The sequence below is a fragment of the Oryx dammah genome, unplaced genomic scaffold (genome assembly GCF_014754425.2).
Source record: "Oryx dammah isolate SB20612 unplaced genomic scaffold, SCBI_Odam_1.1 HiC_scaffold_23, whole genome shotgun sequence".
NCBI classification, from domain to species: Eukaryota; Metazoa; Chordata; class Mammalia; order Artiodactyla; family Bovidae; genus Oryx; species Oryx dammah.
This window is the reverse complement of record NW_024070207.1, coordinates 4,183,702-4,210,619: the sequence shown is the minus strand read 5'-3', so window position 1 is coordinate 4,210,619 and position 26,918 is coordinate 4,183,702. Positions and strand designations below refer to the sequence as shown.

Genomic DNA, 26,918 nt, shown 5'->3' with positions numbered 1-26,918 from the left:
ACACCATTTCACTAGGTGTTTGGTAGAGACTGGGCTAATTTAAAGCACAGAGCAGTAAAATACGTACAGAGGAATATCATCCTGTCAAAGGGTTGTTAAATTATTGTCCTGAAAAGCTTATCATCCTGTCAAAGGGTTGTTAAATTATTGTCCTGAAAAGCTATGGATATATTAGTCTTTACAAATTAATAATAATAACCACCAATACCAAAACAATCACATTTCCTTTCCATATATTAAAACATAATAATACCATCATATATTCTCTGTGCACCATTCTCAGAGAAAGCCCTAAACATATACAACTTTTAAATTAAATTTAATTGATAACTCTGCAGCACAGAGAAAAACCACTTTATGGGTAGAAAACTGGAACACAGAATGTTTATGTCATTGATCAAGGTAAGAAAAAGCATCAAGGTTTTCTTATTCCCAATCTAGTACTTTATTCAGTAGACTAGGAAGAAGAGCCAATTATCAGAGTGAGGTGTGTATAAGTTTTTTTTTTATTCTTTTAAGTAGACTTTTCAGAGGTTTCATAAAAGTGATGCAGAAAAAAGAAACCAACAGGAGATTCCAAAGGAAATGATTGATAGTTTGTTTTTTTTTTTTTTTTGGCAAAGTAGTGTTTCTGCTTTTATTTATTTTTTTTAATTTATTTTAATTGGAGGCTAATAACTTTCCAATATTGCAGTGGTTTTTGCCATACCTTCACATGAATCAGCCATGGGTGTACATGTGTTCCCCATCCTGAACCCCCCTCCCAACTCCCTCCCCATCCCATCCCTCTGGGTCATCTCAGTGCACCAGCCCTGAGCATCCTGTATCCTGCATCGAACCTGGACTGGCGATTCATTTCACATATGATATTATACATATTTCAATGCCATTCTCCCAAATCATCCCACCCTCTCCCTCTCCCAGAGAGTCCAAAAGTCTGTTCTATACATCTGTGTCTCTTTTGCTGTCTCGCATACAGGGTCATCATTACCATCTTTCTAAATTCCATATATATGTGTTAGTATACTGTATTGGTGTTTTTCTTTCTGGCTTACTTCACTCTGTATAATAGGCTCCAGTTTCATCCACCTCATTAGAAATGATTCAAATGCATTTTTTAAATAGCTGAGTAATATTCCATTGTGGATATGTACCATAGCTTTCTTATCCATTTGTTTGCCAATGGACATCTAGGTTGGTTCCATATCCTGGCTATTGTAAACATTGCTGCGATGAACATTGGGTTCCTGCGTCTCTTTCAATTCTGGTTTCCGCGGTATGTATGCCCAACAGTGGGATTGCTGGGTCATATGGGAGTTCTATTTCCAGTTTTTTAAGGAATCTCCTCACTGTTCTCCATAGTGGCTGTATTAGTTTGCATTCCCACCAACAGTGTAAGAGGGTTCCCTTTTCTCCACTCTTTTCAGCATTTATTGTTTGTAGACTTTTTGATAGAAGAAGGCAATGACATCCCACTCCAGTACTCTTGCCTGGAAAATCCCATGGATGGAGGAGCCTGGTAGGCTGCGGTCCATGGGGTTGCTAAGAGTCAGACACGACTGAGCAACTTCACTTTCAGTTTTCACTTTCATGCGTTGGAGAAGGAAATGGCAACCCACTCCAGAATTCTTGCCTGGAGAATCCCAGGGACAGGGGAGCCTGGTGGGCTGCCGTCTATGGGGTCGCACAGAGTCGGACACAACTGAAGCGACTTAGCAGTAGCAGCAGCAGCAGACTTTTTGATAGCAGCCATTCTGACCAGCCTGAGATGGTACCTCATTGTGGTTTTGATTTGCATTTCTCTGATAATGAGTGATGTCGAGCATCTTTTCTTGTGTTTGTTAGCCATCTGTATGTCTTTTGAGAAATGTCTGTTTAGTTCTTTGGCCCATTTTTTGATTGGGTGGCTTATTTTTCTGGAATTGAGCTGCAGGAGTTGCTTGTATAGTTTTATAGTTTCTGAAATGCAGTAATGAAGGAGAAAGGAAGATTTTATAGAGTAGAAGGATAAAAGAAAAGGAGGAAAACAGGAAACAGAAATGGGGCAAAATTGAAGACTTTCGTATCAGTGTTCTATTCTGAGCATGAATTCTGAAGTCAAGCAAATCAGTAAGTTTGGTGAGGAACCTGAAGCCAGCAAAGTTAAAGATACTCAAACATACAAAGTCAAGCCAGTTGGGAGAGAATATTACCAAGTGAACAGAACACTGGAATGCCATGAGGCCTAGGTTCTAATCCTACCCAAGCCACTTAATCGCTAGGTGATATTGACAAGATATTGAAACTCTAAGGCCTCAGGTTTCTCATTTGTAAAATAAGATTTTACAGAACATCTGAAGCCTGTTCCAGAACTAACAGCATAAGACACAGTATTTCAAAAGACGGTATCACACCCAGCTTTGCAAACTTTTCAAAGCCTATAAAGGTAGCTAGATTTGGCACTGCTCTTAATATCAAGGAACTGATGGAATCCAGAATCTAAATTCTAGATCATGAATCTGGTCCTATCACTTCATGGCAAACAGATGGGGAAAATGTGGAAACAGTGTCAGATTTCATTTTCTTGGGTTCTAAAATCAATACGGACAGGGCCTACAGCCACAAAATTAGTAGATGCTTGTTCCTTGGAAGAATAGTTATGTCAAACCTAGACAACGTTTTAAAAAGCTGAGATATCACTTTGCTGACAAAGGTCCAAAAAAAGTCAAAACTATGGTTTTCTGGTAGTCATGTATGGATGTGAGACCTGGACCATAAACAAGGCTGATCACTGAAGAACTGATGCTTTTGAACTGTGGTATTGGAGAAGATTCTTGAGAGTTCCCTGGACTGTAAGGAGATCAAACCAGTTTATTTCCTAAGAAAATCAGCCCTGAATACTCATTGGAAGGTCTGATGTTGAAGCTGAAGCTCCAGTACTTTGGCCACCTGATGTGAAGAACTGACTCATTGGAAAAGACCCTGATGCTGAGAAAGATTGAAAGTGGGAGGAGAAGGGGACGACAGAGGATGAGATGGTTGGATGCATCACCGACTCAATTGACATGAGTTTGAGCAAGCTTCTGGAGTTTTTCATGGACAGAGAAGCCTGGTGTGCTGCAGTCCATGGGGTCACAAACAGTCAGACATGATTTGGGAACGGAACAACAACAACAGAATCTAAATTCACTTGTATTCAACCAACCAAATTTAACACAATAATCATGACAAAGACATTCTAGAATATAATATATGTAAGATAAAGGAGGGTGGAAGAGAAAGACTAAAGATAAAGGAGGAGAAAGAATGAGAGAGAACTCTGAGAAAAGGAATTAAAAAAAAAAACAATAAAGAAGTTATCAAGGGTGTGTGTTACCTGAAACTAAGGCACTTGACTGCCATTCTTAAGAAACATGGGTTCTGAGTAAGAAAAGACCTTCTTTGTTGATGTTGAATGGTAGAAATAGCTAGAGAAAGAACCTCTCTTGTTTAGGGTCACTTTCTAACCCAGATCTTCACAATTGTACCCTGTCACTCCCTCAGTATTGGGACACAAAAAATTAATAAAGTCACATAACAATATACAGAAACTTGGAAGCACTCCACTTGGTGACATCTTCTGAAAACATCTGTGAAAGATAATGCCATCAATTGTTCTATAAAGTAGATGAATGAGTCACAAATAAATACCAAAGAGGATAAGTTGTCAGTTAATTTGTACAGTCATCATATACCTGGAAAATACCTGACTTTTCAAACATCGTTTGTCTGTAAAAATGTTTTTTGTTAAGCTGCCACTAAACTTTGTAGTCTTGCCAAATGCTTAAAATGAATTTATCAGAGCAAACAGCATCTGGCTAAATGAATCATAGGCAGTTGTCAACTATTTTGGTGAAAATCAACTGTAGAAATGACCAAAGCTGGGGAAAAGTTTAAAAAGGCAGTGATTCTAACTCAACCAGTAATTGCATACAAATAATCACCATGCAGGCCGACGTCAGTGTTACAAATAATACTGTTTGCCATTCAGGCCCCAGCATATAGCTGTTCTGACTGCCAGCAGAGTGAAGAAGGCAGTCAAGGTATTTCACTAACAGAGAATGAAATAATGCAGTCCCTTTGAAAAAAATTCAGTTATTTGTGAATTTCTTGAAAGTAGGGCTCAGAAGAGCTTTGTATATATATTTCCCCCCTTTTGTTTTCACTGGTCAAATCACACTTTAAATTTCCTATCATGCCAATCAGTATACAGCTATGGCACCACCTATTGTGACATTACTAAAATGCCGATAGCAAATGACAGCCTATTAAATAGTGGAAGAACAAGATTTTTTTGTTCAAGGAAATATAAATGATTCTTTTCTCCAATAGTACCTACTGAGACCATAATGATATAAAAGGTGGCAGTGAATTGTAAGTCTTAAACTTGTTAGAACTTGTTTTTAATCAAATGGAAATAGATTCATAATGCAATGTGTGCACATGACTATCTTGAGTAGCAGTAGGATTGTGGGTATTAACAACATTCTTTCATCCAAGTGGCCAAAAGCTGGGATCATGGGTTACCAGAATCTGGTTAGATATGCCCTTCAGAATATTCAAAAGAAATTATTTTCTTCACTCTCTCCTTCCTTTCCTCCTTTTCAGAAATGCATGCTAGCATAATAGTGTATTCTGACTGATGGAGTCTCCTCTAAGTCACTAGGAAGGAACGTCGCTCAGTCGTGTCCAACTCTTTACGACCCCATGGACTGTAGCCTACCAGGCTCCTCTGTCCATGGGATTTTTCTAGGCAAGAGGACTGGAGTGGGTTGTCATTTCCTTCTCCAGCGGATCTTCCTGACACAGGGATTGAACCTGGGTCTCCCACATTGTAGACAGATGCTTTACCGTCTGAGCCACCAGGGAAGTCCTCTAAGTCACTAGTCTCTAAAGAAAGCCAGGGAAGGGGGAAGCGGGGGTGGGGGGGGAGGCGCAGCGAGGGAGAAATAGCTCTAAAATGTTGCCTGTTCATGTCAGCTCAAACTGGTTCAGGTTCTTCACCTTAAAAAATGCTTTAAGAGGTTGTTCTAATTTGGAACTTAGAAGGCAGGATCAGTCAAAAATAATTAAAACAACACTGAAATCAATTATGTTTAGTTTATGTGCATTTTAAACAGATACCTACTCTTTGAAGCTTAACTCCAGGAATTGGGTTTCTAAAGATTCCCACTTTGGGTTAATTTATTATTTCAAATTTTATTATTGTCTAGGAAAACAGCAAGAGGAGAGTGAAAAAGTTGGCTAAAAGCTCAACATTCAGAAAACTAAGATCATGGCATCTGGTCCCATCACTTCATGGGAAATAGATGGGGAAACAGTGGAAACAGTGTCAGACTTTACTTTTTTGAGCTCCAAAATCACTGCAGATGGTGACTGTAGTCATGAAATTAAAAGACGCTTACTCCTTGGAAGAAAAGTTATGACCAACCTAGATAGCATATTCAAAAGCAGAGACATTGCTTTGCCAACAAAGGTCCATCTAGTCAAGGCTATAGTTTTACCAGGAGTCATGTATGGATGTGAGAGTTGGACTGTGAAGAAAGCTGAGCGCAGAAGAATTGATGCTTTTGAACTGTGGTGTTGGAGAAGACTCCTGAGAGTCCCTTGGACTGCAAGGAGATCCAACCAGTCCATTCTAAAGGAGATCAGTCCTGGGTGTTCGTTGGAAGGAATGATGCTAAAGCTGAAACTCCAGTACTTTGGCCACCTCATGCAAAAAGTTGACTCATTGGAAAAGACTCTGATGCTGGGAGGGGTTGGGGGCAGGAGGAAAAGGGGACAACAGAGGATGAGATGGCTGGATGGCATCATCACCTCAATGGACATGGGTTTGGATGAACTTTGGGAGTTGGTGATGGACAGAGAGGCCTGGCATGCTACGATTCATGGGGTCGCAAAGAGTCGGACATGACTGAGAGACTGAACTGAATAAATGCTTAATATATGCTGCTGCTGCTAAGTCGCTTCAGTTGTGTCTGACTCTGTGTGACCCCATAGACGGCAGCCCACCAGGCTCCCCTGTCCCTGGGATTCTCCAGGCAAGAACACTGGAGTGGGTTGCCATTTCCTTCTCCAATGCATGAAAGTGAAAAATGAAAGTGAAGTCACTCAGTTGTGTCCGACTCACTTAGCATTTGCAAATACTTAATCCAAAACTCTTATGGTTATCAAAAAGGTACATAAACATAAATCTAAAATGATAGAGATTTTCATAGGGAAAACATATACTTGTTGATTATCTACTGTATACATCATACATTCTAATAGTGTATCAGAGCAACTCAAGATCTCACACAGTTACAACTGTGTTCCAACATGAGGTCGTCTCTTGTGATACAGAAATAAAGTTAAATGGAAGAGACTATCCTTTTAGCTGTGGTATTCAGGGAGGCCTACTTGGAGGAGATGGCAATTTACCTGAACCTAAAATGATGGATGAACAGAGGAGCCTGGTAGGCTACAGTCCATGGGGTCGCAAAGAGTCGGACATGACTGAGCGACTTCACTTCACTTCAAAATGATGGATGCGATTTAGATTTTCAAAGAAATCTAGATGGAGAGAATATCATATAAACAAAAGGAAAAAAGTGCAATTGTGAACAGTGAATCGAAGTTAATTCAGTTCACCTGGAGTACACAGTCCGGAGTGAGAATTTTTAGGAGACATTCTAAACTAGAGGACTGCATCTTCAAACCACAATGGATTTCGATTGTTAAAGAGCAGTATGGTAAGTTCTATGCATATGTAATAAAAATAAAAAAGTCCCCATCAGGTATATCTGTTAAACTCTTTGTTTGAACTCCCTTCTCATCATCTAAAATAATAACTTAAAAAAAGCTTTATATTTACTGTGACTTTTCAAACAATGCATTCTTACTGGGAAATATAGGCTAGATAAAAAGGAAAAGAATATTTTCTCTTACTAATGCTTTAGTAAAAACAAAGTCTGAAAAAGAAGGTGGGAGATGCAGATGATTCTGTGAGCAGTGATAATACCCAAGTTATTTGGCATTTTGAAAATCTAACCTGAGAAACTACTCCTGACTGTCAACTGAGTTCCTAAGTAAAACTGACATCAGGTAAAACATCATCTCCACAGTCCCTTTTGCTGGAAATCACAACAGAAGCTTCAGAAAATAATTTTTTTTGAACTTTTATTTTATATTGGAGTATAGCCAATTACTATAGCTTCAGTTCAGTTCAGTCACTGAGTCGTGTCTGACTCTTTGCAACCCATGGATATGGACTGGAGCATGCCAGGCCTCCCTGTCCATCACCAACTCCCAGAGTTTACTCAAACTCATGTCCATTGAGTTGGTGATGCTATCCAACCATCTCATCCTCTGTCATCCGCTTCAGATGTACCATAAAGGGCTTTAGCCATATGTATACATGTATCCATTCTCCCTCAAACTCCCCTCCTACCCAGGCTGCCACATAACACTGAGCAGACTTCCCTGTGCTATACAGTAGGTCTTTGTTAGTTATCCATTTTAAATATAGCAGTGTGTATACGTCACATTCCTCAAGATAGTAAACAAACTACAAATCTACAGAGATCAAGTATCTCAAGGTGAAGAAAGAAAAAATAATCTTTGTATTCAGAAATTTGACTCCTCTCCAAATGAATTTAAAAATCTTTTTAAATTCTAGAAATCTATTTTAAACCATGTATTCCATAAGCCATCAGTATAACAGGAACAAAAGTTCCTCACCTACAACACAAGCATATATATATATATGTATACATATCTAAATGGGTTTGTGAACCCATGGACTGTTATCTGCCAGGCTTCTCTGTCCAAGGGGTTTTCCTGGCAAGAATACTGGAATGGGTTGCCATTTCTTCCTCCAGGGGATCTTCCTGACCCAGGGATCAAACCCAAGTCTCCTGCATCTCCTGACTGGCAGGCAGATTTGTCCCATCTGGGAAGCCCTCTAGACTGCATATAAAGTTTCTATTTTCACCTATAAGATATATGGTATAATAAAAGTTGTGTGACCTATAATTCAGTGAAAGTTAATTTCTGATTTAAAAACTGCGATAAATACAAATAACAGCTTTGGATTCCATCCACATCTCTTCTATGGATGGGACCACTTCCTGTCCTCTTCTTGCCTTCCTCTTCTTGCCTACAGTGTGCTGCTTGACCCATCTCCTATCCCCAGAAACCTTTCCAACTGTTTCTATGGGAGCAAGTCTTCTTATGTTCTCTCTCTGTATGACATGGTTTCCAAACTTACTATCATCAGAGTATTTCACTTTTGGACCTGTCCAAGTGAACTAATTGTTGAAACTGTTAAGAATATGTCAGTGAAATTCAGAGAACAAGATGGCAGAGGAGTAGGTGGACGTGGAGTACATCTCTCTCCATGGATACATCAGGAATACACCTTGAGACACAGAAGTGCATGCAGAACACCAACTGAGAGTGAAGGAGGAAACAGAACAGGCTCTGTCTTGAAAGCAGGACTCCATCTTGGGCTGGACTATGGACTTTGAGCTATGTGCCCAGTACCTAAGGAAATGACATACCAACTGGAAAACCAGGCCCCTGGAAGGAAGAGCCCCGGGGCTCTCCATTGCCTAAAACAATACCCTAATTATCTGTGTAACTGAATAGAATCATACATGCTATTATGCTCACTGGGGTATGACCACAGGCCTATTGATAATTGTCCACTGTTAACATAGGCTTAAGGCATATGAATCACGGGTTAAGTTTGCTTGTTTCTTTCTTTTTCCTTTGTTCAGACTAGTTTAAGGGAACCTTATACACTTAGGGTGTATAAGGTTTTCACAAAAACTGGTCAGGGTCCTTGGCTAAGAGGAGACTCTGCCTTGGGCCCTCCTTGTAATAAACCGCACGCCACTATCTGCATTGTTTTTCTGAGTGAGTTTGTTTCCTGGAACACGTGACTACAACAAGAGCAGACAGGCGTACCTAACCAGTGGAAAAGAATATATAGAACCATGCTAAACTCGGTAGGACGAAGGAACTAGGAGGAAAAACAGGAGTGTTAGCAGGACCGGACCTGCCCTTGGCAGATGGGAGAACTGAAGCAGGGCTCCGATCCCCACATCAGGGCAGTTGTCTGAGTCAGAGGAGAAACACTTAAGGCTGAGAGTGAAACCACTGATCAGTGGCAGCCCAAATGGAATAAGAATCAGACAGTCCTTGCCTCAGCCGTACATACCCGGACAGGAACATCGGTCCCCTGGAAGGCGCAACAGCTGGGAGCTGGAGTTTAGGGATTGTGGAGCAATCCCAGGACAAGGGCTGATGTTGATGGCAGAGAGACTGATTGAGGGGATGTGAGGGAGGAGATTGTAGTGGGAAATACCAGTGGAGGAAAGCCAGGCAACCATGGAAGCAAGGTGATACTGCCGAGTCACACATAAGGGGTGGAGCCATCACCATAGCCTCTCTCTCCCCAGGTGCCAGCATCAGCAGCTGAACAATAGAGAGCCTGGCCCATCAAACGCCTGACTAACTGAACTACACAGTAGGACCCCACCCAGGGTGCCCCTTTAAGTGCCTGACACACCGAAAAACAGAGAAAGACTCCAGGCAAGGGAACCCTCTAAGTGCCTGATTGGGTGGAAGTACAGAGAAAGACTGGCCGAAGAGGCCTTCTGATCGCCAGCTACAAGAGGCTCGAAAACAGACTCTGATATGGTGATGACTACTGTGGCGGAGCCAGTCCATATCCCTGTACATTTGGGGCCGCCAAGGTCCCCGCAAGCCAAGCACCAGTTCTGGGAGCTGTGGATATTGGAGGCAAGAACACACAGGTGTAGGACCAGACGAAAATCTGAGCTGCCCCCACAGCAGGCCCAGAGAGCAGCGTAGTGTTGGAGGGCATTCTACGGAGGTAAGGTGGACTGTGACTCTCAGGGAGGGAAAGTGACTCAAGAAAAACGTTTAATGTTCTTATATTTTGACATGTTCTATAGATTCTTTTGGATTATTTCCACCCCCCGCCTTTTTTCTCCCCCTCTGTTGTAGTTGCCCATTTTATTTGCACTATGAAATCCAATTAAGCTTTTGAGTATTTTTTTTCTCAGTCACATTTTTTTATTGTTGTTATAAACCCCTGCCTCTTTGTTGGGCTTTTGTAGTTCTGTGGAGTTTTCCTTTTTTTTTTTTTTTTTCCTTTTCTCTTTTTTTAAAATTTCAACTTTAAAATTTTTAAACCTATTATTATGTTTTCTATATTTCTGTTGGTTTTTCCTACTGTTCTTTTCCCCTTGCAATTAATCTTTAACATATATAAATCTTATTTATCTACCTCTATTTAACTTTGTGTATTGATTCTTTCTTTCTTTTCTTTCTCTCCTTTCTTCTCAACATATCTGTCAGTTTTATTTTCATTGCTTTATTCCCCAATTGGCACCTTGCTTTAGTGTGGTTTTCCACTTTGTGCTTTAGTTACTTATGTTTTGGTTCAGTTCAGTTCAGTTCAGTCGCTCAGTTGTGTCTGACTCTTCATGACACCATGAAACGCAGCACGCCAGGCCTCCCTGTCCATCACAAACTCCCGGAGTCCATCCAATCCCATGTCCATCGAGTCAGTGATGCCACCCAACCATCTCATCCTCTGTCGTCCCCTTCTCCTCCTGCCCTCAATCTTTCCCAGCATCAGGGTTTTTTCCAATGAGTCAGCTCTTTGCATCAGGTGGCCAAAGTATTGAAGTTTCAGCTTTAGCATCATTCCTTCCAAAGAAATCCCAGGGCTGATCTCCTTTAGAATGGACTGGTTGGATCTCCTTACAGTCCAAGGGACTCTCAAGAGTCTTCTCCAACACCACAGTTCAAAAGCATCAATTCTTCTGCACTCAGCTTTCTTTATAGTCCAACTCTCACATCCATACATGACCACTGGAAAAACCATAGCCTTGACTAGATGGACCTTTTTTGGCAAAGTCATGTCTCTACTTTTTAATATGCCATCTAGGTTGGTCATAACTTTCCTTCCAAGGAGTAAGCATCTTTTAATTTCATGGCTGCAATCACCATCTGCAGTGATTTTGGAGCCCATAAAAACAAAGTCAGCCACTGTGTCTACTGTTTCCCCATCTATTTGCTATGAAGTGATGGGACTGGATTCCATGATCTTAGTTTTCTGAATGTTGAGCTTTAAATGACTATTTTTCACTCTCCTCTTTCACTTTCATCAAGAGTCTTTTTAGTTTCTCTTCACTTCTGCCATAAAGTGGTGTCATCTGCATATCTGAGGTTATTGATATTTCTCCCGGCAATCTTGATTCCAGCTTGTGTTTCATCCAGCCCAGCGTTTCTCATGATGTACTCTCCATATAAGTTAAATAAGCAGGGTGACAATATACAGCCTTGACGTACTCCTTTTCCTATTTGGAACCAGTCTGTTGTTCCATGTCCAGTTCTAACTATTGCTTCCTGAGCTGCACACAGATTTCTCAGGATGCAGGTCAGGCGGTTTGGTATTCCCATCTCTTTCAGAATCTTCCACAGTTTGTTGTGATCCACCCAGTCAAAGGCTAATTAATTAATGTTCCCATTAAAATACACAGTATGTCAAGGTTTATATTGCTTTCTTGGTTTACCTTAAATTTGCAAACAAAAATGTTATATCTTTTTCAACTATGTATTTTATTTTACCCTCAGGGGTCTTACAATGAAAAGAACAAGGGATATAGAAGTAGCTAAAATTTTAACTATTTAGAACATTCAATAAAACTACCTGCTCTTTCTTGTCTTCCATGTTTACACATACTAAGGATAAAGATATCAAATCAAAAATACAATCTTGAAAATTTTGTGATCAACACTTAAATATGGAATAATGATTATTCCATCAAAGTTTAGAGATGCAATTCAAAATAAGATGAGCCTAAGTAATCATGTTTTTAGAGTTATTTGTAAAAGACTACAAGATGCAAAAAAGTAAAAGAACATGTAAAGATAATAAAATTAATGACATAATATTAATACATTATTTCAGAGTGCTTTATGTTTAATAAGTGAATTTTGACCTTCATTTTTAAAATGGGACTGTGAAAGTGAGTGAAGTCGCTCAGTCGTGTCTGACTCTTTGCGAACCCATGGACTGTAGACTATCAGGCTCCTCCGTCCATGGGATTTTCCAGGCAAGAGTGCTGGAGTGGATTGCCATTTCCTTCTCCAGGGGAATCTGCCCGACCCAGGGATCGAGCCCGGGTCTCCCGCATTGCAGGCAGATGCTTTACTGTCTGAGCCACCAGGGAAGCTGAGCAAACATAAAATACCTGATCAAAATCACCTGGAAAGCTTGAATAATAAATCAGTTTATATATAACACTTTTCTCTTACTTCATGTCCATATAGAATACCTAGTTAATATCATAATCACCTGAGGGATAAATATGACCATCTCTATTTTTCAAATTAAGAAATATTATTGTACAACGAGGAAACAGGAACTGAGAAGTTAAATGGCAAAACTGATTCACTGAGTAGATAGTAACAAAGTTGAAACTAAAAAATATGTACGTTATGATTCTTGTCCTTGGCCATAGTATTTCCAGCATGTGTTTCTTTCAGATATGACTGTACCAGAATTATTTGCCACAGATTATTATTAATATCTCCTGTTAGGAGTCAGAGATTTTTCCCTCTCTTAGTGCATCTGCTAGTAAAAATGCCAGCTCCATGCCGATTGTTTAACATGGAAATACTCTAAAGGAGTTTGGATCATATAAAATTAGAATAAGAAAATCTTATGTTTGCTATTTACTATAATTTACCGCATTAACTTGCAGAATCCAAACTCTAGAAAAAGACCCAGTTCAGTTCAAGAAATCACACCAGCTGTGTAGTCCATATGACTTGGTCCCTGTGTTCAAGCCATTTTGAAATAATGTAAAAAGTGGAAAATTGAGGCAACTTATTAGGTAGATCTGACATTGTTCTTTACTCTTCCCAAATCCCCAGCCCTCACATTCCTAAACCAGATTAATCCTTACTGATGAACCCATCAGAAGAACGGGTGGTGGTAAAAACTGCAATGACAGTAACCACCTTGCTTACCAGATTCTACCACTTTCCCCTAGAGGCACAAGGGAATCTCCAATCAGGACAGGAGCTGCCTCTTCCTATGACTCTGTTGTGGCTACAGAGAACTGGCTTTTTCTTCATTTCTTTCATTATTCTCTCTTCTCTTATTCTCCCTCTCTATCTTGACATTACTACTTAACATCAATCCTTGAACCTCTTACATCAAATATGTCCCTGTATTTCACTTCCGGAGTCAATCACATTATAATATTTGCTTTATGAATATTCACTTTTCAACTAGCAAGCTTGAATCCACAATGAGATTAAAATGAGCAATATTCCCACATGTCCTCTTTCTTGACATTGAAGCAAAGACACAATGATAACAATGACAGCAACGACAGGATCTTGGTGAAAATTATAACTCAGGATGTGCTCAGGACACATTAAGATTCAATGATATACTAGACAGCATAATACTGACAACAGCTTTGGAAAAGATCACCCTGAATGTTTACATGGTATAAAACATGCTTGATTTTTTTTTCTTTTTAATATTAGAGCCTATCCATTCACTCTCAGACTAAAAGACACTTTGATAAAATCCTTAAGTGACATACAACTTGCAGAAAAACAGTAATTATTTACAATACCATCAGATCAACTCTGAAAGCAGTTATTTACACAATGCATGCGATCATTAAGCACAGGTAAAAACATGAGGACCTTTTGAATTAACATATAATATCTTTCTCACTTTTCATCACTCATTACACATTTTAAAAATACAAATGCCTACATCCATGGCGCACACAGGTGACCTGTTGAATGCATTTTCACAAACTGAAAAGACCCATGTCACCAGGATCCAGATCAAGAAACAGAATGTGACCAGCACCCCAGAGGCCCTCACGTGTTCCCTTCCAGACAATAACCCACCCCCAAAATAACAATTTACAATGATTTCTAACACCATAGATTAGTTTTGCCTTAAATAGCTACTTTAAAAAAATTTTTGAATATGTGACTAATGTGTAAAGTTGAATTGAACTTCTGCGGATATATTTTAGTTATTTTAAGTACCCAGAAAGTTTCACTGGGGTTAAATAAAGATAGCTAAGATCAGGTGGAGGTTTCAAAATCACTCACTGAGCTGAATTTACTATGCCAATAGGGTGTTAGCATCTCCCCTGAAAAAGCAGACTTATGATAACATACATTATCACAGAAAGCATTACACCAGGATACAGCCATTATGCAAAAGAGTTTAGGATACTGTAATGCAAAGAGTATAGGATCAAGGACCAAACTAAGAAGAGGGGAAGTGAGAGACCCCTGAAAGCCAAAACAATTGCAGAAGTCTTCATACCTTATGTTCACAAGGGCTGAGAGAAGAGGGGGGACTTTCTGTTAGGAAAAATAGGGTTCCCAGGAGGCGCTAGTGGTAAAGAACCTGCCTGCCAGTGCAGGAGACCTAAGAGACATGGGTTCGATCCCTGGCTCAGGAAGATCCCCTGGAGCAGGGCACGGCAACCCCCTCCAGTATTCTTGCCTGGAGAATCCCATGGACAGAGGAGCCTGGAGGGCTTCAGTCCATGGGGAAGCACAGAGCTGGACATGACTGAAGTGACTGAGCATGCAAGTACGCAGGTGCTGAGACAGGCTGGGCAAGAATGTGGGTTTGAGACAGATGAGCTATGCATACAATTCTCCAGCAGGGATTCTGGGTTCCAGAAGCTACAGTACCCTGACAAATGCCTGTAGGTCTATAAAAAAAAAAAAAAAACGTTGACTTATATTGAAGCATTTAACTAAAGTCCAAATGACCATGGTCTCTGCTTCCTTTCACTGTTCCCTGAAGGTAATCTTTTTAACATAGTTTTCTCTAGAAATGACAATGAATTAGATGGTTTACATGTTATGAATTCAACACACTGGTTGGTAATGATTAGATTACTGATCAGCAAGAAAACATGACTTTCTGTCCTAAGTCCTTTTGACATTTCAGGTTGAAAATATATTTTCTATGCATGTGCTGGACTACGAATAATTTGAATTCTTTTAAAGAAATTCACTTTGTTTAAGAGAAATTGGGGTGACTTGGTGATAGTAAAGAAGAAAGAAGTATATCAAAGAGGAAAATGTATGAATCAGATTCCTTAAAACTTAAAATTTAATATTCTTATAAATTTTTACAAGATATTTATGCTGTCAATATGACAGAAGACAATTCACTCAGTAAAATTATTTGAAATAGTGTGGGAAAAGTCCAAATAAAGCTGAACAATTTAACTTTTTAATTAAACTGATGTAGCAGCAGTAGACTCAATTTTACTCAGACTATTAACATCTAAGTCAAGTCAATCCTGTTGACATTTTGTAACATTGGTTTATCATCATTCTGTGCTTCTAAGATCAGAGCAAAACTCAAAGTTTAAATCTGTTAGGAAATCCTATGGGTTCATACATCTTGGGTCCATTGTACCTTGAATGAATTAAACACAGTGGGGTTTTATTCCATAACTCAAAAGATTTTTCAATAAAATATCTAGTAGACACTATGAAAGTAATTTTTTTCAACCATTAGAATAAAAGAAGTTTCAGCAGTTAGTTAGATATTACATTAAGACAGTTGGCTGCCACTAGTTACTATGAGACTTTTAATCCTTCAGTTCAGTTCAGTTCAGTTCAGTCGCTCAGTCGTGTCTGACTCTTTGTGAGCCCATGAATCGCAGCACGCCAGGCCTCCCTGTCCATCACCAACTCCCGAATTCACTCAAATTCATGCCCATAGAGTCAGTGATGCCATCTAGCCATCTCATCCTCGGTCGTCCCCTTCTCCTCCTGCCCCCAGTCCCTCCCAACATCAGAGTCTTTTCCAATGAGTCAACTCTTCGCATGAGGTAGCCAAAGTATTGGAGTTTGAGCTTCAGCATCATTGCTTCCAAAGAACACCCAGGACTGATCTCCTTTAGAATGGACTGGTTGGATCTCCTTGCAGTCCAAAGGACCCTCAAGAGTCTTCTCCAACACCACAGTTCAAAAGCATCAATTCTTCGGTGCTCAGCCTTCTTCACAGTCCAACTCTCACATCCATACATGACTACTGGAAAAACCATAGCCTTGACTAGACGGACCTTAGTCGGCAAAGTAATGTCTCTGCTTTTGAATATGCCATCTAGGTTGGTCATAACTTTTCTTCCAAGGAGTAAGCGTCTTTTAATTTCATGGCTGCAATCACCATCTGCAGTGATTTTGGAGCCCCCCAAAATAAAGTCTGACACTGTTTCCACTGTTTCCCCATCTATTTCCCATGAAGTGATGGAACCAGATGCCATGATCTTTGTTTTCTGAATGTTGAGCTTTAAGCCCACTTTTTCACTCTCCTCTTTCACTTTCATCAAGAGGCTTTTTAGTTCCTCTTCACTTTCTGCCATAGGGTGGTGTCATCTGCATATCTGAGGTTATTGATATTTCTCTCACCAATCTTGATTCCACCTTGTGTTTCTTCCAGTCCAGCGTTTCGCATGATGTACTTGGCATAGAAGTTAAATAAGCAGGGTGACAATATACAGCCTTGACGTACTCCTTTTCCTATTTGGAACCAGTCTGTTGTTCTGTGTCCAGTTCTAACTGTTGCTTCCTGACCTGCATATAGGTTTCTCAAGAGGCAGGTCAGGTGGTCTGGTATTCCATCTCTTTCAGAATTTTCCACAGTTTATTGTAATCCATACAGTCAAAGGCTTTGGCATAGTCAATTAAGCAGAAATAGATGTTAATCCTCACTGTTCACCATAACCCTTTACAGTTTGGTGGCCACCATAAGTTTAGATCTTCTCCATTAAGAGGTTGATCGTTTTCAAGTTTAACTTTCTCCTTGAAAAAAAGTAAAACATGGACCAGGAAATACTGTTAAGCCCTGGTGTTCTCTTTATTTCCACTTATTTTGTTTCTCCTCTTGTATTTACAGTAAACAGTAATTTTCAGGTTGCTATTCTCAACTTGCCAACTCCCCAAAATGGCATGTTTCGAAATGTATGTGTACGAAAAGGAGACACAAAGATTCAATGTAATAAATTTATTGAACATTTACTTCTATCTGAGCATATATACTTCTCTCCGAGTTGCTATGCTAGCACTGAGTCTGTTGGGATAAATGGGGCATATTCCTTGCCACTTATGAATTCAACCTAGGAGGTACAGAGAGAAGAATACAATGAAATTAAAAAATGCAAATGTGGTAGGTGTTGTATTACTAATAAGGCTAAAGTGCTGTTGTAACGCAGAGAAAGGAAAGGGTAATTCTGTCAAAATGGGGCTGGAGAAATTGGACCATGATACAGATGAAGTGGCATTTACACTCCAGTAAATTTTTATTTGGTCAGTGTTGATTTTCCGCATGTTTTCCAATGTGTAAATATGAATCTCTGTTGTATATTTTAGACCACAAAAGAATTAAAGTGCAACTGACATGTATGTGATAAAACAATGGACAAAAGTTCTGCAAACTTTCATTGACTGTGTGATTGTGGGCAATTCCTTCATCAGTCTAGGCCTCAGTTTGTTCAACTGAAAAATGATGAATTTGGACTAAATGGCATCTTGGGTTTCTTTTAGCAGGGACTAGATTAAATGTCAACTTTTGTCAGCTCTGGAGTTTCAAAAAAGCTTTTTTTTTTCCTCCCTCACCCCCCAACTTTTTAAACTCTGCTATGACTTTACTTTTTTCTTTTTCTTCATTTGATAGATTTTTCCCCTATAGTATTTCCTGTAATCTAAACTTTCATCATTACTAATCTCGTGAAGAATTCAGAATGGATAAACAGCTAATCGGAGTCACTAAACTGACACGGAAAGAGGGCAGACAGCAAAAGGTCATTAAAATCTATAATAGTGGATTTAAATCATAGGAGACTAACACTGCTTAGAGAAAACTTAACCCGCTTTTTTCTTATAGGATGGCACCAATTTAACTGAAAGGAAACCCATTTCAGATTTACATAAAAACTTAGGATTAATAATGCCTTCAAATATATTAATATTATTTTCCCTTTTTGAATGGAATAGTTTTAATTAAGTTTTGCTAATCCTTTTGGTTTAATCCCTGGAGCTGACTTATAAAACACTAAGGTTTTGAATCAAACTGTAAAAATCATCAAAGCTGAAAGTTATAGTGATAGCCACGGGCAGAGGGGGCTGGGGGCAAACAATACAGGATTTATCAACTAGGTCTAGCAAACTAGCAATGCTTTAGACAATATAGATCTATAGGTCTATTAGATATAATTATATATATATATATAATCTTTAAAATTAGTCATTGGGGAAAAGGTAATGGTGATTTATCAAATATATTTTCAGCATTTTACAGGCATTAGATTTTCTATAGCAACAGCTTTTATTTTTCTTTCTAAAGACTCATTGGTATGTCAAACATGAAGGAGAGGATCTGGAGATTTATCATTTAACCTAGAAGAAAATGACCACAGAAATATTATTTTATTAATCCCCCTGGTAATATAATTACAATGTACTATTTGATTCTGAACTTCATAAGAGTGATGAGATGATCTGTTTAGAAGGCACTCTCAGCCCTCACTCTGCCTGCTTGCCTCCACCCTGCCTGCAATAATAACTAAATAGATAAATAAGTAAAACCAAAGCAAAACAAAACCACTTTCCAATTCTTTAGGCAATGCTTCATAAACTTTTCCCAACCAAGTGCCCCTAATGAAAGAGAAGATTGAACATGCTCCCCTAGGGATCTGCAGTAAGTGTGACATTTCTTTGAAGTCATCTGTTTTATTTTAAAAATTCATGTGAATTTTGCATTCCACTCCATAACATATATCTGTTTTATGAAAAATGATGTGCTTTCCCCCTATATCTTTGCATTACAGAGCTCTAGGAAAATATGCTAAGTACATACCATCACCTTTCATAGTTCAAGATGCACATAAATTTTAGAAGGTTAGCTTTACATGGAAACAAGGCAGTTATAAGATACATTTTTTCCATGGATCCCACATATTTCCTACTTTTAGTTTTCTTTTCACTTCAAGGTAATTTTTTCCCTCTGTCAGTTACTTTGAGGTATATACCTCAAGTAATGAGCTGAAATACATCTATTTGTTATTCCAGACAGAAGAGATACTTATTCTATTAAAATAGGTACTTAGGTTCTAACAATCAAAAAATCTACAAGGGGGAGGAATACATACATACACTAGTATATATACAAAACATAAACAACAAGGGTTTATATCATAAGGACTATATTCAATATCTTATAACATATAATGGAAAGTAATCTGAAAAAATATACACATATATATAATTGAATCACTTTGCTGTATACCTGCCACTAACACAATATTGCTAATCAAGTATACTTCAAGAAAAAAATGCAAAACAGAGGATTTTCAAAGGTGTAGGAAGAAAACAAAACACAAAAGATAGATATTAGTAGTCATACAATCGTTCTTTAAATATGAAAAATATAAAAATAATATAAAAATCATTAACTAGTTTCAACTTTCCTGTACCACTCCAGTTTAGAAAGAAAGGTACTTTTTTCTTTGTATAAGCAGTAATTTCACAAGGAGATAGTCCGTAATTACAGAAAATAATTACTATATAGTGTTGATCTATTTTTATTTTTGCTGGTTGGCTGTGAATACAGATATGCTAGCTACATCCACAGTATTGGAGGTGACAGAATATGATTCAAACAGGACTGAAATCTATATTAAGCAAACAAACATGCTAAACTTAAGCACCAAGGGAAAGTATTTAACTACAAAGAAGAAATTGGCTTAACCTTTCACACCACGTTCTGTTTTTTTCTTGCAGTCTAATTTCACAAGTATTTTCTCATAAGGGCTCAATAGTAACACATTTTAAAAAAATAAGGAAAGGTATCCCGAACAGCGATTTGACAAACGTCAGGTGTCTTAGAGGACAGGGCACTTGAGATTCTCAGGCACAGGATGTAGCGTGATACACAGAGATAGGATTGTTAGAAAGGAATAAAAATGGCTCAAGTGAAAGTATGTCTGGGCACACTGAAAGAAAACCAGAAGGAAATGAAAGGGGGATGCAAGTGAGTGGAATATATGTAAGAACGTCTTGAGTTGAGAACTCTGAGTCTCAATTTTATAGGGAAAGAAAAAGAACTAGTCACAATAACTTGAGAGGGGATTGCTGAAGCCCAACAGTAAGAAAGGAAGATCTTTTGCAACAGTGTTTTGAATATAATGACATTCATTTCATGAACACACAAAAGCAGAAATAAGCAAATATATCAGAGAGGTTTTGCTCTTAAAATGGATAGGAAGAGAGAAGTTGGTGAGATTGTAAAAGAAAACTATGTAAAAGATTTGCCAAAAGCCCAGAACAGAGTATAATACATACTTGGCTGAGAATGGAAGGATTACAAGTAGCCTTATAATTACTCTCCACTAACAAGACAATAGTAACAACTATAATATTCATTAAATTAAAGGAGTTAAAGAAATCCCATTAATTTCATTAAAGAAAAACATTGGGGATGTGATCAACAATAGCAGAACGGCAGAGATGACCACTGGCCACCGAACAATATTATACATATGACATTCTGGGTTTTACAGACACACTTGTTTTCTACTTTGAAGGACACTAACCAGTGTATATGGTTTGTAGTAAACTCAGGAAGCATATGCTTTTCAGTCTTTACTGAAAGTTCTCAGAGTTATAGAGAAGTGGAATTGTGTTGCTCTGCTCAGTCGTATCCGACTCTTCGCAACCCTATGGACTGTAGCCCTCCAGGCTCCTCTGTCCACGGAATTTTCCAGGAAAGAATACTGGAGTGGGTTGCCATTTCATTCTCCAGAGAAGTGGAATTATCATAGTGCAATTTCAAATAAAAGCTTTATTGCTTACTTTTCTGATCCAAGAGGAAAAATGTACTCCACATCTATTGTTTCACATTCAAAAAAATGTTTCCTTGATCCTTCCTTTCATTCACTTTTCAACTTCTGGCAAAAATAAATACTCACTAACCAACAAAGCTAATCAGCTCAAATTAAAGTCTGGAGACATTTCTCTTCTTCCTCAGTGACGTTTTCACCTATCCTAACACATTCCACGACTGTGCCTTGCTGATACTGTTGACTGTCTGGACGGCATACTCCTTTTCCATGTCTGTAAAAATCCTAATTTTCATACTTCACCTTTTTGGCCTCTTTCACTTAACTATCCAGTCAAAAGTATTTTCCCTCTCATCTAAACTACAGTCTATTTTCTTCTAGCACTTCTCATATTCATCTCTGTTTTATATAGGATTTGTATACACGTCTTTAGTCTAGATTTTAGATGCATCCTAGGAAGAACTATCCCACAATTATTTTGATATTACCAACAGCCCCACTGTATGGTTCTTTTGCAAACAATATAGACTTAAGTGTTTATGAAATGAAGGAACAAACTTATTATCTGATCAGAGACACAAAAGCTTCAATAACCTAGAATTGCTAAAAAAAAAAAAACTCAGTTAAAAGCAGGTTATTAAAATATACTATGTTGTCAACTACAAACTAAGGAAAACTATTTTCCTGCTTTTCTTAGGTCAGTAACCAAACAAAAAATATGATTAATGCTTATAGATTACCATTTAAAGTATAATATTTAGGCAGGATGTAGTTTCAAATCAGTTATGAATCAATTACCTTTGCTTGCACTTTCTACATGCTCCAGTTCATCAGTAAATTTCAGGATATCCCGGTAATTTTCCTCACAAATTTCAGCAAGAAAATGCAAGAGGGTGGTCTTTTGATCTGCTGATTTAGTATCTCGGATCTGAAATGGAACAATGATAACTATTTTTAGTATTTTTCAGCAATATAAATATAGACTTTTACTTAAAGAAGTGAAATGAATGAATGAACTCAATTCATTATAATTAATATAACTTTAAAAAAAATGTCTAGGGTAGTTTCTACTGGGCTCTAGTAACAATGCGCTGGGTTTTAAAATGAACTCATTTTTAAAGAGAGAAAAGTGACCCAAAATGTAAATAATAATAATAATAATAATAATAAACTTTCATCTGCATTTCTTAAAATGTCTAAATCATGATGGCAAAGTGAACTATTCTTTTCCTGAGAAAAGAACAACCACTTAAGTATTGATAATAATAGTCCAAGTTAATGCATGTGTCTGTTATCAGCATTTTGGTCTTTGTACAATTTCAAAAATATATTCTTAAAAGCTGGATGCATCTATGAGGTTATATTTACTTCAGCCATCGTCTATGCAAATTAAAAGAGCAAGTGTATTGTATGCTCCTTTACTTGCATGGGCCATCAAAAAAGAATAACTGAAGGCTTTTTAAGCCGATTTATAAACAGAATCTGACCACACAATCATAATATGTCAAATTTTATTTCTCTGCTTACACATTGTATCTTCTTTTCAGAGACACTAGAAAAGAGATGCTGCAGTTAGAATGATAAAAAAACTTCAAAGTATAGGACCAAAAAAATCTATAATGAGAATCTAAGTATTTTCTTTAATATAACTGTTATATAAGACTAAGCTACAAATGAAATCAAGGATTTACTTAGAAACAAAGGACAAATATGGCATGAAGTATCAAGTTTTCTCATTCTACTGGATGTTTTCATTCTATAATCCTTAGATGATGGGTTTGTCCACTGATGTCCATACTGATTTGGGGATTTTAGCTTTAAGGATTACTGTTTAGAATAAATGAATATTCTTTACAAACAGGCTTGTGAAAAGGCTTGGAGGATATTTAGGTAATTACAAAGTAATTTAATCCTTATTGTTTTAGTGGCTAAGGAAAAAAAAATCACATTTACTCAATCAGGTCCATACTTTTTGTGTTACAGTTTATTAGAATAACTGTTAAATTCCAATGATATGAGCAACGTAAAAGAAATGTTAGTCTTAAGGCTCAAAACAGCCATAGGAGTCATGATGCTGGTAATTCCAAGGCAGGTAAAAATACTTAAAATTTTGCATTGTTATGCTGATGCACTAAACACTTTTAAGTACTACAAAGTTGAAATGACACAATTCAAGAATAAGCTATAAGAACAAAAAGCAACAAAAACCTAAAGAGCAATTTGTCTTAAGTCAGGCTCGCAGCTGTAGAAGTCTCTGTAGGAGGTTCACTTTCCTAAAGAGAGGTCTTTTCTTGAGATTAGTGTTATATGTTCACAAAGTGCATCCCTTTCAGAGGATGCTAGCTACTCCAAGCAATAAGGAAATAAACATTTTCTTTTTTGTTGTTGTTGTTTCTTACAAACTACTTTACTTTCTAAATGTTCAAGCTGGAGTTATAAAAGGCAGAAGAACCAGAGATCAAATTGCGAACGTCCACTGGATCAATGAAAAAGCAAGAAGAGTTCCAGAAAAACATCTACTTTTGCTTTATGGACTACACCAAAGCCTTTGACTGTGTGGATCAAAACAAACTGTGGAAAATTCTTCAGGAGGTGGGAAAACCAGAGCAACTGATCTGCCTCCTGAGAAATTTGTAGGCAGTTCAAGAAGCAACAGTTAGAACTGGACATAGAACAACAGACTGGTTCCAAATTGGGAAAGGAGTACATCAAAGCTGTATATTGTCACCCTGCTTATTTAACTTATATGCAGAGTACATCATGTGAAATGCTGGGCTGGAAGAAGCACAAGCTGGAATCAAGATTGCCAGGAGAAAGATCAATAACCTCAGATATGCAGATGACACCACCCTTATGGCAGGAAGTGAAGAAGAACTAAAGAGCCTCTTGATGAAAGTGAAAGAGGAGAGTGAAAAACTTGTTTTAAAACTCAACATTCAGAAAACTAAGATCATGGCATCTGGTCCCAACACTTCATTGCAAATAGATGAGGAAACAATGGAAACAGTGAGAGACTTTATTCTCGGGGGCTCTAAAATCACTGCAGATGGTGACTGTAGCCATGAAATTAAAAGACGTTTACTCCTTGGAAGAAAAGCTATGACCAACATAGCATATTAAAAAGCAGAGATATTACTTTGCCAACAAAAGCCCATCTAGTCAAAGCTATGGTTTTTCCAGTATTCATGTATGGATGTGAGACTTGGACTATAAAGAAAGCTGAGCGCCGAAGAATTGATGCTTTTGAACTGTGGTGTTGGAGAAGACTTGAGAGTCCCTTGGACTGCAAGGAGATCCAACCAGTCCATCCCAAAGGAAATCAGTCCTGAATATTCACTGGAAGGACTGATGCTGAAGCTGAAACTCCAATACTTTGCCACCTGATGCGAAGAATTGACTCATTGGAAAAGACCCTGATGCTAGGAAAGAGGGAAGGTGGGAGCAGAAGGGGATGACAGAGGATGAGATGGTTGAATGGCATCAACGATGCAATAGACATGAGTTTGAGTAGGCTCCAGGAGTTAGTGATGAACAGGGAAGCTTGGCTTGCTACCGTCCATAAGGTCGCAAGGAGTCGGACATGACTAAGCGACTGAAGTCAACTGAAAAATATTAGGTACTTAAAGAAATTGAAGGCACATCTTCCTAAAGGAGGGAAATTGATCTGTATTTTATGAAATCTATGGAGACAAACTACTTAGACACAGAGAGACAAACACAGGGCCCAATAATAAAAACCTATGCAATTTTTTACGATACCACACTGTAGAAGAATATCAATTTTCTTTTTAAAAATGCACAAGGCCAATACTGGAAAGGAAAACACAAGAATAGAAAAATAGCACTGTGTTCGTATGGCAACCTTGTGGGTGATTCAAAAACTCCCTTTTTGACATGCATGCTTATAAGTGCTTAATTTTAAGAATTCTCAGATGTGAAGCATAACATTTCAGTTAAATATCTTTATCAAAATCAGAAAGAGTAGTCAAGAGAGTTGCATGACTTTTCTAGATTTCTAACATTGCCTTCAAGGCATGGACAAAGATGGCCACATGCTTATCTTGTCAAGCTGAGAAATATTTTAGTTGGTATGGGAGATGACTTGGTAAATCTGTATTGAAATGTTTATTTTTTAAATAACATTACACCAAGAGTCTATCTTGTGGTTTCAAACTGGCAGGGAATATTAATGACAAATATGCGGTCTTTTAAAAATTTTTCTCTATGTCCATGACACTTAGACCAATCATTTAAAAATGAACATATAATATCAAAACATAAGGGTAAAGCAACTTTACATATTAAAGTATATATACTTTGTATTATCAAGGCTTCAGTGTCTCTTACTGTGTCTACACCATCCACACATTAGTCATCGTCTCTCTCAGGACCTATTGAATGGTTCAATGTCAAGTACAGAAGGCAACTAAGAACACTCACCTTCATCACTTCTAATGGCTAAAGGCATTTATCCAATCATTTGCTCTTCCAACTGTACTTGCTAGCTATAGACATCTCCTGGGGTAGTATAAAGGCAACCTGAGTATGTTCAAAATCACTTCCAAAGTGTTTGGGTTAGTTTACTAATAAATAAAATTAACTTTGTTTTGATATCAGGTTAACTCAGTATAACATGCAAAAGGATGAACAAAATGGCCACCCTATAATCCTCTGTCTTGTACCTATTTTCAAACAATATAATCACAAATAGCTTCAGAAATTGGAATTATTTGAAAAAGCTAAAAACATTTTATAATATCTTAATAAAGTCAGTTAGCAGTGAATGACAGCAATAAAAATAGAGCAATTCACTATATTCACTGATTAAATACCAGTTAATAAACCACATAGTGATTTTAATTATAATCATCTGACCAATAAATGTTATACATAAAGATTAATAACTGAATTTATACTAACTGTATCTACCTAATCTTTAATAACTTTCTGAAATGGTACATGAGTACAAAATACCTTTAACAGATTAACACATTTCTCTAGCAAATTCTGATAATTTTTTTCCATAATAAACAGGAGTGCTATATTATGAAAGATACTATTTATATGTGATGTGTTCAAATACATTTCCAAAACTTTAGTTAGGGAAATAGCAAAATATCTGAATAACCAATTGCCTTATAAAAGAATTATTTTGAACATTCTCATTCGAGCCTGAAAACCTGCAGTGTTCACCTTATTTCTGAAATCAGCTGGACTGAACACAAAGAAGGCATCACACAGCCAGAGTGCCTGAGCCAACATTTTAATCATACATGTCAGTCACACTCAGTCTTTCTGCGAATGACCCCTTCTATAGGTAATTTTCCCTTCTCCCGAGATTTAAGCCTATTGCTTCTTGCTCTGTCATCAGTGGCAACTGAAAATAACTGGTCACTCTCGTCTGTATAACCACCTCTCACAAGTGTGAAAACTCCCTTTCTCAGGTGTCCTTTGCTCTTAAACCAAACTATTTCAGTTCATTTAACCTCGCCACACAAATGTTAGTTTTTAAGTGTTTAATTTTGTCAGGATAATTAGAACCCATTCAAAGTTTCCCCTGCAAAGTCTCCCTTCAGTTACTAGAAAAGCACACCAACTTCTTGGTTTTGCATTTAAAGCCCTTTCTCAGCTGACCCTTGCCTACCTTTCTAATGTGTCCCCTGCTGCTTTCTCATACCTATTCTTCTCTTCAGTTTGATTACAACTGCTTGAACATACCATACAGTGTCACACCACTGTGCTTTTGTACATCTTGTGCTCTCTATAGACTCTAGTCCTCTTTTCTCTATCTGCCAAGTGAATACCTACTCAAATTTCAAGAGTACTCAGGTACTCCTTCCTTTCTGAAGACCCTGCTAAGGAATAATTTATTCCTTCCTTTGCTATGTTCCTTCACTACAAACATTTCAACACAGTACTTTCTACCAGTCAGTATGAGCTCTTTCAAGGGGAGAAACCTTGTTTCACTAA

At 37.9% G+C, this 26,918-nt stretch overlaps 1 protein-coding gene across 6 annotated transcripts in view; it reads right to left on the bottom strand.

Moving 5' to 3' along the window:
* Positions 1-26,918, bottom strand: part of DIAPH2 (diaphanous related formin 2) — a 968,119-nt gene that overhangs the window by 420,382 nt on the left and 520,819 nt on the right. For all 6 annotated transcript variants that reach the window (XM_040266684.1, XM_040266683.1, XM_040266685.1 and 3 more), the window contains one exon: positions 21,747-21,876. In XM_040266684.1, the coding sequence (XP_040122618.1) occupies positions 21,747-21,876 (130 nt within the window). The remainder of the gene's footprint in view (positions 1-21,746; positions 21,877-26,918) is intronic.